Source organism: Brachyistius frenatus, unplaced genomic scaffold (assembly GCF_029030835.1).
Source record: "Brachyistius frenatus isolate BFR_SWC_R1_liver_20210118 unplaced genomic scaffold, ASM2903083v1 Contig_188, whole genome shotgun sequence".
In the NCBI taxonomy this organism is placed as follows: domain Eukaryota; kingdom Metazoa; phylum Chordata; class Actinopteri; family Embiotocidae; genus Brachyistius; species Brachyistius frenatus.
The window spans coordinates 274,366-288,526 of NW_027210787.1; the positions used below are offsets into that span (position 1 = coordinate 274,366).

General features: G+C 41.2%; 1 protein-coding gene across 4 annotated transcripts in view; it reads right to left on the bottom strand.

The window, feature by feature from the left end:
• Positions 1-14,126, bottom strand: part of LOC138632574 (abl interactor 1-like) — a 30,372-nt gene extending 16,246 nt beyond the window's left edge. For all 4 annotated transcript variants that reach the window (XM_069718248.1, XM_069718250.1, XM_069718247.1 and 1 more), the window contains exons 1-2: positions 14,010-14,126; positions 5,834-6,001 (exon numbers count right to left, since the gene is read on the bottom strand). In XM_069718248.1, coding sequence (XP_069574349.1) covers positions 5,834-6,001; positions 14,010-14,126 — 285 coding nt within the window. The remainder of the gene's footprint in view (positions 1-5,833; positions 6,002-14,009) is intronic.
• Between the last annotated feature and the right edge of the window lie 35 nt (positions 14,127-14,161).

Below are 14,161 nucleotides of genomic sequence, written 5' to 3' on the forward strand. Positions count from 1 at the left end.
ATTGGTGTAAGACTAATCAAAATTTGGACCTGAAAAGTTAGAGATTCATCACAAGTTTCATAGTAATTAATTCAGTAGCTTTTGAGGAGACATTTGACATTTATATTGTTCAAAATCACAAATGTTGTGTTGGTGGGAATTGCAGAATGAATTCCAAGCATGTATTGTAATTATAACGTCCCTGGTTTGTTTCCATCAGGAGATATTTACCTAACGAAGGCAAAAATGCCAAGAAAGTGATCTTTAAACAGAAAACCCATAAAAGTCAACCTGCTGGTCACATCTTGTGCCAATCCATTTTCGAGATATTAAGATATTTCACTCAATAGATCGCATCGATTCATCCTCTGGAGATCAGGAATGTCTCTATAGGTCAGTACGAGTATTGCAATGAGAGCAATTCCAGCAAAAACTGGATAATGATTTGTTTTTATCTTGCATTTGAGACTGTTCAAAGACTGATCATTTTCCAGCTTGCATTTGGGAATTTACACTGACAATTCCTAATCACATGCAATTTTTTTTGTGCACAATAAACCTTTATTTAAAACTGTGACACGGTCTTCAGCTTGTATTTCTCGACAGTAAAAATCAGCATTAGAAAGCTGCAAAATGAGCGTGTACTGATAAAAAGAAAAAGAAATGGGTGGCCCAGTTTATTCTTCTCTGCCCTAGCGCTCTTTGACAACGCTTCCCTTTAACCCTTCTCACCAATTGAAAACACCAATGACCTTCATCTCCCCTGCGATTAGGGTCGCCATCGCTCAGAGCAGATGCCTGCATGAACTGGTCCTCAATTTATGAATGATAGATGAAAGTGGAAGGAGTGAGTGACGGAGAGCTGGCAGGCAGAGCTGGGTGAAGCAGGAGTGGGTGTCACCGTAACAGGGCGGGTGTGAGGTGGATGCAGAGGAGTGCTGATCTGATGCAAGGAGAGGTGTTTTTGAGATCAGATTAGTGTGTGCGTGCGTGCGTGTGCGTGTGTGTGTGTGTGTGTGTTTCGCAGATGCAGGCGTGTCTGTGTGTGCAAGAGTGACGCAGCAACGAGTTCAGCACTCGGACATGTCATCCAGTTGACCCGACAGCTCCCCTGCTTCGACCTCCTCTCCGACCGAGAAAAGTCTGATCGGTGTTATCAAGCCGCTCCTTCTCGGCCGACATGAGGTGCTGCATGCGAGATGTATGTAAATAGAGAACACGCTACAGGCTCTTTTTTTTTTTTAGGAGAGGAAACGGAAACGGCACACCCAGCTTCAGATGGGAAGTCAGAATATAGACCCGCCTGTTTCCTGCCCAGTAAAAGGCGAAGGAGAGAGCAGATTCGAGAAAGTGAGAAAAACACAGCGGAAGGACAGAGAGGAAATGACAAGACAGAAAATAAGCGAAATCAGAGGCTGATTCTGGTGGTCGGTTATGATCAAAAAGAAAAGATAGAAGATAAAAAAATATATGTCTCCAGATTTATGCCTCCATCATTTGAATGTGCAGATGTTTAAATACGGTGTCATTCCGTGTCTGTATTTCCACTAAATAACAAATTAATCCTGACAACAGGGAAACATGGCAGCAGCAAGGCAACAAGCGTGTCAGCAGGTGACTCACTGGACCCCGCCAGCTTCATTTCAGCATTTCCTCCGAGTGTGCATTGCTGAGCGTACATGGTAATCTTAGTAAAACATCGAGACAAAACAACAGTTACCTAATCACTGCCAACAGACCTCCGTCTGCCCTCCCTGTGCTCTCTCCATCTAATTTTCTTTTGTGATCCCTTTACTCCAATAAACATCTGGCTGTGTGTTCAGCCTCTGCGGTGTGTTTCTGAGAACAGATGGTGCAGCTGTAACGTTCACTGCTGGATCTATACAGAGGTTTTCACTGATAAATCTGTGGGAAAGAAAATGATTGTTCTCCGCAGACCAGCTGAACAAGTTGGAGGCAACAGACGTGTGATTTCGAACACGAATCATCTCAAGTAAAATTGGACGCAGAAAAGGAAGGAGATGTGATGTTCATAACGCCATCATCGTAATCTTTTGAATTCACACTGTAATATGATGCTCTCGGTCGATCCTGCACTTGAGAGGATTTGACCAATTGAAATGGAGCAGAGAGTGTCACAAGTGGGTCATTGAGTTGATGAATGACATTTTCAGAGAAGAAAATAAAGATGAATCAGAAAGCAATCAGTCAGACAGCAGGAAAATGGAGAAGAGGGCGACGGAGCCTCATCGGAAAATCCTTTAAGTTGTGCATCCCAACTGAATCAAAAATGAAACATTTTGTTTATCATTGCACTGAATGCAAACGCACGCGCTTTCTGCTTTTCCATTGTCCCACAACATGAGTAACACACACACACACACACACACACACACACACACACACACACACACACACACACACACACACACACACACACACACACACACACACACACACACACACACACACACACACACAGACACAGACACAGACACACACACCCTCAGGCACAACCATTCATTTAAATTCTTGATCCAGGGTTCTTCTTTTATTAAACATGCTGCTGATTTGCATTTAGGTAGTTGCCTTACTTGTATAATTTTCTCACAGCCTGCTCTGCTTTGGGCTTTTAATTGAGACTTGGATTTGGCAGCAATGTTTGGCCACCTTCTAATCCCATTTTAACTCTTTCATGTCAAGCTTAGCCAGAAAGATACTTGGCACAGCCAAGCATTAGAATTTAATTTTTGGACACCTGTGTGCTGAGAATAATGATTAAAAACTAGTGGGAATACTTGTATGAAGTGCATATAAAAAGTGCAGGAACTTTTCTGTAGTTTCAAACTATTTGAGGCAATTCTAGTTTCTGACACACTGATTCTGAGATGGCTATTTTTAGGGACATGGATGTCTATTTAAAGTACTGTTCATTTATACTGTCATGTTAGCCGGATTGTCCTTCATATTGTCTTTATGATGTCAGCTTGGTGGACCTACAAGTTTAACCTTATGGATGAATGTGGAATAAATTCATTAAAAGGCATCACCACTCCCACAAATAACTAGTTTGAGTTTTGGAATTTGACTCATTCAGTCCGTAGTGTAGGGCTACACTGGAAGTTGCCCAGCTCGGCCAGCAAAACTTCTTGGCTCGTATGCTCTACCCATAAAGAATGGCCTGTATGGATTCATCCGGACTGCCTGCTAATGTCTCACCAGACACCATATTTAAAGAAAATACAGAAAGATTTATCTGCCGGATTTAGGCTTAATTAACATTGAGGGATCTCAATCAGCAAGGGCTGCAATGTAATAATAATAATAATAATAAACATTATTTGTATAGCACTTTTCTAAACTTCAGTTACATAAAATAAGCCATTAAAACAAAACAAGAGAATTCTAACAAGTCTTAACAACACAATGCTCGTATAAAACAATCATAAAAACAAATTAAAACAGGGTATAAAAGAAATAAGAATTGATGACTAAAATCAGCAAAGTCTCTCCGATAAAAGTATGTTTTAAGAAGAGATTTAAAAGATGCCACTGACTCTGCAGACCTTATTTCCTCAGGCAGCTCGTTCCAGAACTTGGGAGGCTCTGACTGAAAATGCTTTGTCACCTTTAGTTTTAAGACTCCGGAACAGATAACAGTTTTTTGTCTGAGGATCTCAGACTACAGACAGGCTGGTATGGAATAATCAGGTCAGCTAAATAGGAGGGAGAGAGGCCGTGAAGTGTCTTAAAAGTCAACAGCAAAATCTTAAAATCAATTCTAAAAACCTACCGGGAGCCGGTGCAGGGAGCCTAAAACGGGCGTGATGGTTTAGTTAAAAATCTGGCAGCTGAGTTCTGGACAGTTTGAAGTCGACTGATGGGTTTTTGATTGAGGCAGGTGAAGAGGCTGTTGCAGTCGTGTAGGCGTGAGATGAAGGCATGTATAAGGCTCTATGCATCATGAAATGTTTAAATAGGACGGATTTTTGAGATATTTCAAAGGTGATAGAAACAGGACATTCAATTATATGTAATATAACATGTAACATATAGTACAGAATATAAATGGATAATGCACTTCTCTAAGATGTATAGCACAAGCTTACTTTTTGGGAGTTCTGAAAGTTTTTTCACAGCAAATATTTTCACATGATGTAACAGAATGAAAAGCACTCATATAAATAATAACTTAAAGGATGGCTTCCATATTTTTCAAAGGCTCTGGTGTTGTGGATATTTTCTCAAAGGCTTGACTTTGCTGGTACACTCATATGGAAACAAGCCACACCTGTAGTTTTCCTGCTATGACAAGTCAGAACAGAAGTATGTTGAACATCATGGACAGACTGGAGCTGATCTAAGTCTCTTCTGATACGTAGAGACAAACGCTTACATTTAAGTGAACATACTGACTCAGCAGTTTCTGTACTGGGGTACAGTTCACAGTCTTCACATCAGTCTGGTTACCCTGGAGGGCCATCAGCTCTGAAGTATCAAGTGAGGCACCTAAAGCACCGCTGACCATCTTTAATAAGATCAATAAAAGAGTTTCGCTGCTCGTCATTAGACTGCACCTCACACCGCTCCGTCCTGCAGCCCGCCGAGCTGAAAATGCTAACCAGGCGAGGAGTGCTGGCGTCAGGATTTCACTTCATCCCTGACAGGCTTAATGAAGCACACAGGGAGGGGACGGGACATTCACTGGCTGACAGGCAGGGTGGCCTCATGAAGCACAGAGAGAGACAGCGGCAGAGAGAGAGAGACAGAGGACTGCTGATGAAGCAAGCGGGACTGAAGAGGGGCTGTGGAGGTTTGGCAGCTCCAGCATGATCCATGCCCCCGCCATATCTGTCAGTCTTTTCAATGCATGAATGTGTCATTGTGCGGTTTGGTCTTAGGGCACCGAATAATATCAGGCAGTGTGCATTTTACTGCACTTAAATAAGTTTAATTTCGAGAGGAAAATCCCCCAAAACACTACAATGGTTCAACAACATTCCTGTATCAGAAACAGGTAAGAATTGAGATCATGATTAATACAAATGTTTACTGCACTCATTCACCTGATAGAGAAGAACATGCAACTAAAATTAAATATGATGGTGCCTGATGTGAGACCAGTACAACAGAAAATAAATGCTCGTTAAATGAAGCAGCTTCATGAATCTGACACTGAACATAAAAACAATCAACTCCAGTCTCTTGTCTTCTTTTATTATACACAAGTATTTTTCTGTGTTCTCTAATAGTCTATGGTTTATTTTCCTCACTTCCCGTATCACCTGGTGCAACGCCGCATGGTAATTTGTTGGGATGCAGCTGATGTCCCGAATAAAAATGCAGAAGAATTAAAAATGAAATCGCATAGAGGTATGAATTGTTTTTGATACGACTAAATCGTGCACTTATAGGATACAGACGATGCGACGGTTTCTGCCTCATATCCATAAACAAGAAGACCAACTTAAAATTCATGCAGCGTTTTTGCATGTACATTTAAAGCAAAACTGCATTTTGTACTCTTGTACATTTAATTATTAGAAGTCAGAAAAGTCAAATGTGGCCTCCCGGTCAGAGGTTCTCTTCTGCCTGACAGCGCTGTCAACCAACGAGCCAATCACCAGACGGCAGTGAAGGAGGTTGTACCAACATCTGCTTTAAAAGTAGTTAAGCTGATTTCGCAAAAAATTCAGCACTAGAATTGTTTGATTGGTGCATTATCTCGCTGAACAGCTAAAAAGAAGTGCAGTGATTTGATTGACAAAATCCGTGCTGACGTTCTCAGCTGAAGATTTAAATCATCACTATTGCAGAATGTGTGTATGTGTATCTGCTGTGATGTGATGTGTACCTGGGAGATGTGGTTGATGGAGGACTCCATGCGTCGTAGTTGCGACGCCTGGATGTCCAGCAGCTGCAGCACATTGTTTGCTAAGGCATTGATCTGGTAGGCCACGCTGGCCAGAGACTGGGTGGTGTAGGCTTTGGTCTCCTCCAGGGCCTTCTTCTTGTCTTGAGCCTGAAAGGGGCAGAAAGAGAAAACAGAAGTCAGAACAACCAGCTGGGACGGATGTGTGGGTGAAAGAAAAGGAGAAGTTACGTATGAGATCCACAAAAGTAAAGAGGAAAGCTTCCAGCAGTTTGAGCTGAGAGTGAGAGGAAGTTAGAGTTTAACCGGACCGTTGTCTCTCAACTGTGAAGATTTGAGGACAAGTGAAAAAGAGTTTGTGATTCCCTGAAGGAGCGACTTTGTGGGTGACAACACAGTCTAGAATTGGACAAGAGTTACTTCCAAATAACTCAGATGGGCGACGTGGGACAGGTGCATGGTGGGAGTGGAGCCCAGAGAGCAGGAATGCCAGGACATTTTGTAGGATCCCAAATCTCTTCCCGGCTGCGCAAACCATCTGTTTGCGGACGTCTTTAAATAGCTGAAGGACTGAATGGACATATCTATAGTTTGGAAAGAAAACAGGGATAATGCAGTGCTCCGACAGTGCACTGACAGTCTTTCTCAGCAAGATACAACTGACAATTACTGTCCAAGTAAATGATTCGACGGATTTTCTTTTCCATTCTGAAATTCCTTATTTTGTGTATAAAATGTCAAACAAGTAAAAAAATAAATAAATAAATAAAGGCTTTCTTTATTTTACTAAATGGCAAACAGAAAAAAACGTACTGTATCGACTACAAATGAAACACAGCAGATGAAACAAATCTCCGTTTTCTGTTCTACTATTTCACTCCATACTGTAAAGGCTCTGAACGTTTAATCAATTACAAGCCACTGATTCATTTCGACCACTGAACTAACTGGCTGACAGGTTAATCGCTTCAGCTGTAGTTGCCCACCAGAGTTGACGGGACCAAATCATTAAGCTTCTTATCGACAGGAGAAGTTGCCCTTTAAGAGTTGCATCACCGTTTTAGGACACGATGACATAAATGACAACATCGTGCAGCTACTTTGTACTTGCGAATTCAAGACATTGCAAAAAATTACAAGATAATCTTCAAAAAAAATTAAACCATACTTAGTACTTAAAAAGCTGCTACGTTCTAAAGTGTATGACTTGCTATATATCATATACAGGGAAATAATACATTATATCAGTGTTTTGAAAGTGATAGTTTCATACTTTAGGAAACCCACTTGCTCGCTGTCTTACCAAAAGTGTAGATGAAAAGAACTCATATCTTTCTGTTGAGGATTAAGCAAACGCCAGAAGATGATTAGCGTAGCTTAGCATAAAAACTGGAAGCAGGAAAAATCCGCGAGCTTGGCTCTCTCAACAATAGTTGAAAAACAGGCCAACACATCAGGAAGTCTAAAGCTCGGAGACATCGTGTCTTGCTGCTCGTTTAATCTGTTTGAATCAGGAATCCAACAACATTCACTTGTATTGCTTTTTGTCCCGCCGTGCTCTCTGTGGTAAAGGCAGGTCTATGCTCAGTGATGGTAGTTTGTCATCTAGCAGGTTAACAGTCGTGTAGAAATCAGTTTTACGTCATGACGCAGCAAGTCACTCCAAAACCTAAATAGCTGATCTACTCCATGTGGGGGACCTGCTCTGTAAATTTGAAGGCTCTGCTGTTTGCTGTTCTTATCATGTTATTATGTACACTTTCCTCCTAACTATGCTTATTAATTAGCAAAGATTTAGTGTTTGTTTATGACATATCTGGTATCAATCTTAGCTTGTTTGCCTAATGGTGTTAAGGAGTTATAACCATCTTTGGGAAATCACTGTTGACATTTCTACTAGTCTTTTATTTTTTGAGTTATTTTGAGTCGGGCTACCGACAGCACCATGACAACATGATGTCCCACCAAAGTTGACCGAATCTTCTGGGAAAGTGATGACAAACCATTGTGTGGCTTAAAGAGCAATTCCACTGAGGGCCACCAGGGACGGGCTTCAAAAAGCCTCTGCCTCCTCTAGACTCCCGTTAAAAAAAGAGAGTATTTCTCATGAAATGGTATCGTTTGGTGAGCGTGGTGTCCTCAGGTACGCAGTCAGATCTACGAGACAAATCTTTCCCAACTCCAGCTTCTTGTTCAAATACAGTCACTTCTAGTCAGGTTAGGATGGTGTTGGCCAAAATGCCAGACGCTGGGCAACAACACGGTGGTTCACAAACCAATGAGTGACATCACAGTGGGTTGCTACTTGGCTGGAACAAGCTAGCTGTGGCTGTTTCCAGTCTTCGTGCCGAGATAAGCAAATGACCTCTTGGCCTGATATTTAACAGACGAGAGCAAAAAGGCATATTTCTAAAGATGTAGAACTAGTCCTTTAAAGGGCTCGTAATGGCTGGGATTGACCTACAGCTATATCTGAAGCTGTCTAATAATGGTTTATTATTATTTTGTGTCCACTTTTAAACCTCCAAAATCTCATAAATGCAGTCTGAGTGCCACAGAGCCATCAACTATAATGTACAAGCTGTTTCCAAATAACAATTTGATATGTGTATTTGGTAGCAGCAGGCTGACACCCTGCAACATAACAGCCCTTAAGTGACCATGACTACCTGCTACCTCGCAAACCACCTGCAGCGACATTATCTGTTGCAGATGTCTGGAACGATCTGCAGGTTGGCTCATCCAGTGTGGACACCTGACTACCAGTTTAACAGAAAAAGGACCCACTGCTGGCCTCAGAGACAGGCCCTCTCTTGGCTTGGAAAACACTGTCCTATATGTATATCAGTAATGCCTGTTCATGTCTCCCAAAACACCTCACAGTCCCATTTAAGTATTCTCCTGGGTCAAGAAATACCAACACAGTGCTTGGATGGTTACAGCCTCATAAAACTTGTAAAACTCATGTTTAATACCATGAAATATATACAGCAAAGATGATGAGTCAAAGGGAAGTTAAATCTTGCAAAAGATTGAAACTAATTAAAAAGAGTCTGAAAATATCCTGAATAGAAAACCCCTGGTAATAATAACCTACATCTCCCTAATACACTTCGTTCACTCTCTGCTTTCAGATATTATACTTCGTATTAAGCTTACAAAAGGCTTTTTGTAAAGGCTCCACTTGAAATTCCTCTTCTTTTTTTTTTCTTAAGCACCAGACTCCATCTTAACAATGCACTAAAATAAAGCCATTTCTGAGTGCCGTATCATGCTGAATCCCAGGACTGATACTGGAATATCGTGAACCTTTGGGAGTCATGAACAGAAGAAACTATGAGTCAGAGGGGCCTCATGTGAGTCGAAGCGGGGATTTTAGCAGGGTCAACATCAGGGAAATATTAGGGAGAATCACGAGCTGCCATCCAACAACTTATTCTTCACACATCTTATATTATAGAGGAAAAACAGTAATTTTATCTTATTGAAGTTGAAAAAACACACACCAATTGATTTATTTAAAAGAATGTCAGTCAAACATATTGATTTCTATATTATCCAAACCACATACTGAAGCAGAATCAAGAAGATAGTGTTTATTTTAAGATGAAGAGCCCATCTGTAACCCAAAAACAGCATGTTTTTATTGTTGATTTCCACAGATAACATTCAAAGTGATGCTATTTTAGTACACAAACGCCTTCAGAAAGTTACTAACAAAGCTGAGTTCTGCTGTCATGCCACCAATACTGTGGGTGACAGTTTGTCAGTATTTTAAATGGCCCATTACAAATATCTAATCTAAGAATAAAACTTTATCTGCAGCATCACAGAGTAGATTTACACATCATGGCGTGGATTCTGTATTTGTATAATTTTGCCTTTCCAGTTGATGAATAATGAAGAATACTTCACATCTTCCATGTCCAATTTCACTGTGCACAACATGAGCATAAGCTGCACTGGCCTACATAACACTCATTACTCTGCATCCCCTGTTGTGTTTGTCAAGTGTGTTTACATGCACGCGGTATCCGATCTAATGTTTTTAATGTCCCCGAAGAAATCATTATTCAGGATAAGCTACATACAAACACATCTTCTTATTCCAGGCATGACTATATTGCTGTAATAAATAAACCCATTGCTCTAAATGTTGCAGTACTGCAGGGCTTTTCAACATCAGCAGTAAAGGTAATGAAAATCAGGATGAAACCAGTTCTCGAAAACAGATGAATTAAGATCCTGAGCATTTGGGGAAAACACATTTGATTAATTTTCTTAAGTGAGTGCGTTTATAATTCAAAAAAATGTCAAGCACTTAAACCTGGCAAATCTTCTACAACTTACACAAAAGGTCAAATCTCCCAGTCCATTGTTCATCAAAGTATTAATTATTGCCTTTGTCTCATTCAACCACACAGTAGATCTAATCTGGATGATGCCAGCTGTTTCCAAAAGAAACTATCACGGTGTATTCTGCACATGACTCCCAACATATAGTTATATGGTATGATTGTTGCTCTTGTACTGTGTAGCAATAGAGAAAGATACAGTATATATATGTAAGAAGAAAACATGCTGTGGTGATGAGGATGGTCATTGCTCCAACAGCTGAAGACTTAAGTGGATGTGGGTTTGGGGAAAATTCGATAATCTTACAAAATGTTGTCTAAATCTGACTACCATTTTTCAAACATTTGATAAAAACTAGAGCTGATTATAAATAAGCAACACCCAAAAAGTTTAAAGACAAAACTTTTTTTTTTTTTTTTTTTAAAAGGTCATTTATCGCGATGATTTTGTATTTGTTTGGCTTAGGTGGTGCCCAAAACTGCATGTGGCTGCACTTACGACAAAGGAAAAATGAGCTTCAAGAAGCTGTGACCAAAAGTCACCCGGAAGGAACAATCTTCTTCTCCTCATCATCGACTACAAACACATACGTGCGTTAGTCTGTTTGATCATTTTCCATCCTCGCTTAATGCAGCATGGCACTACTTTCCCAAACATGTCAGGAATTTGGTTTTGGTATGCAAAGAACACATCATTTACAGGATTTGAGATGACCTGCTGTTTATCTGCAACACCATGCAGCTTGGATTTTCATTTCCTTTGACTTACTGATATGAATTTCATCAAATTCTAAAGAAAATGTCATGTCATCAATCAGCAAAAGATTTGAGAGAAGACTAATACCTATTCAGGTTTTATTCATGAGTTTAAGAATAACACCACTTTAAAACAGCTTGCTAGTAACATATAATGGTCAAGCTGTCAACCTGGTGATCCAATATAATTTATTGTTCACTCAATATTCCAAACAAATGAAATTAAAAACATCTGAAAGGGATAAATCAATGTAGAAGACAACTGGTCTCCAGGCTGAAGCAATGCTTTTACCCTTTAATCCACTGCTTCCAATAAGGTTACTCCCAGAGGTAGAACATTTCCTCAACTGAATCAAAAATAAAAGTGTGTCCATGTGACCTTCAATAACATCTATAGCACAACATTTGAGCAAAATAACGTAATCTTACCGACGCCGTCCGCATTATAATCGAGGTTTAAAAGCACTGCAACACAAACCTATGATTGCCTGTCGGTGTGAACGGTGCATTCAAGCATTTTAACCTACATTACTTTTCTAACGACAACCAGAGTAAAGTGATCTGATATGCTTTTGCGGCATAACTGTGGGCTTTCACGCCAGCAAAATCACAATGTTCCCACGCTGGAGCGCAGTTTCTGGTTTGAGGCAGTCTGTTGACAAGACACTGCTGTTCACAGCACACCATTCAACCTACTGATGGTCTACGATGGAAGTTCTCACTGTCACCCACATTTACTGGATGCAATCTCTGTGGGAAAGTCACACGGTGATGAAGTTTATTGTGAATAACTCTCCGAGCCAGAAATCCCCAAAGATTATGAAAAACAGCTTAGACACATCGGGTCATGAGAAATGTAGTGAAAAAACGGCACTGGAAGCAGAAGCTTCTCTTCAGAAAAGTTTATTCCAAATACATTAATAAAACCAGTGGGGAACTTGAAGAGCGCATACCTTCACCGAGGCCAATAGTCCACTCTTCAGGTATGTGCAAATCTGTCCCACCATATATGTCTGGGATATATTTCCAAAACTATTAGACTGATGTCAAAATACGCTTGTGCCAAGCTGTTGCACTGGTCTCTGTTCTTCCCTATGAAACCATAGTGACTGCTTGCTGTATTAGGTTTTAGCAGGTACATGTGTATCCCAGAGGATTACTGTTACTTATGAATGTGAATTGTGATACGGAGTCATCGGATTTCTAGGATGGCTTGTGTTTTGTCACTATTGACCTTTACTACCCTCTACTGGAATTATGATATACTGCAGATAGGCTTTGTTCAGACTGCAGCTAAATCGGATTTGTTTCTCAAATTCGATCTTTAGGACAGACCGTCCACACTGTTATTTGCGAGGGTGTGGACCAAGATTTCGTGTGTCCAGACATCACCAACATATCTGCATGGGTTGCTGTGGTAACTACGTACGCATGGCTTTGCTAGTGACGTGGCTTTCCAATACAGAATCCACCGGCACCGAAGTGGCAGCAGACAATTTATTTCAGCTTCTGTCTGTGGACGGTTGCTGTCGTCGTCCTGCACCGTGACAACATCTCCACTCTCCGATGGCGCTCTGCTAGTGGTAGCTTAAGATTATTCTCACTCAATGACGACGTCGTTGTGTGCCGCGTTGCGGGTGACGCAAAGATTCTGATCTGAGCCATCAGAGCATTCAGGATGAGGCTCGTCTGTAGAAATCTGATCAAAATCGCATTTCAAACCACCTCTGAAAGAGATCCGGTTTGCAAAAATTGCATTTCCATTGGTTTTTTTTTGCTGTCCATAGTTTCATAAATCAACCCGGCTATGACAAAAAACAGACTTGTGCTGGCAGTCTAAACAAGGCTTTAGTAGACCAAACGTCCAATAATGCATCTCGCAGTGTTTGTGAAAGCGGAAAAATAGGTTGTGGATCCGCCTTGTAATTGAGATCTGCTCCAAAATTGACCTCAGTTCCTCCTGGAAATCATTCCTTTCCCGTACTCCTGTTTACATAGAAACAAGCAAATCGCACCAAAAACATTGACAGATGTAATGATCAAACTGGAGGTCTCCATGTCCTGGTTTAGCCCTAAAAACTAATGATTCATGTTTTTCTTGACTTTAAAATATGAATCAGTCTAGGCAAGTAAAACCAAGTAGGCACACCTACCATGAACCTGCACCATGCATTTCATTACAAGCAAATGATGCTGTGGAGCCTGGTAGTAGACACAAGGCATCGATACACATTTATAGTCTTAAATGAGGATCGTTTTATTTCTCTGGAAGTCTTTAGGATTTACTTTATGATACATAGCCTACTGGTAAGAAAGCTCACAGATGAGAAGAGCTTTTGGAAAAGACTAATTGCCAAATGAAAATCGATATTAGTCTTCGTTGCCACCATTGTAGTGACTTTAAAGTGACTAAGCGTTTAATAGTAGTTTTAAAATGTCCTTTTGCTGGTATAATAACATCTAAAAAAAATATTGTGAGGAACATACAGATATGTTAGCTTTTATATTTTACGAGAGTAAAGTGGCTTGGTGCAGATTTCTTTCGCGATGTTTCCTTTATAACCCCGCTATGTGGCCTAAACGTGTGATGCCGGTGTGGTGGAAGTCACGTAAAGAGCGATCATTAATGTCAGAAATGTGTAAAAGAGAAATCGGCTTCGAGCTCGTGTTCTGTCACAGGTACCCATCAGAGAATGCAGTCAGTGACAAACCACTTAGTCATAACAACGACACACCCTCCGAAAGCCTCCAGCAGCCCTCAGCACACCGAGCAAAGCCTTTTCAACGTGGAGCCAGAAGGAGAAAAGAACCGACACGCAGCCGCCGCGGCCGACCGCCGACCCGCCGCTGAATCCGCACACCGGGGAGGAGGAGGAGGAAGGGGGGGAAAAGGCCACACGGTTTCCCTGGCGGTGTGATGGTGGCTTTCGTTAAAACCAGCGTATCCTGTCCCTGTGGTTTCACACGCTTCTCCTCCGGCACCGCAGACACGACCGACGCAACTGACACGAAAACCCGAATCTGAACGGCCTTCGGGCGTCTCTTACCTGAACATAATTGTTTTCACAGTATTCCGCGACCCGGGACAGGTTCTGGTAGCTTTCCACGAGCGCTCGTTTACCGGCAGGGATTTCCTCCTCTAATAGCATTTGTAGCTCTGCCATCTTACATCCCTTTGCATTTCTCTCCTGTCTGTCCG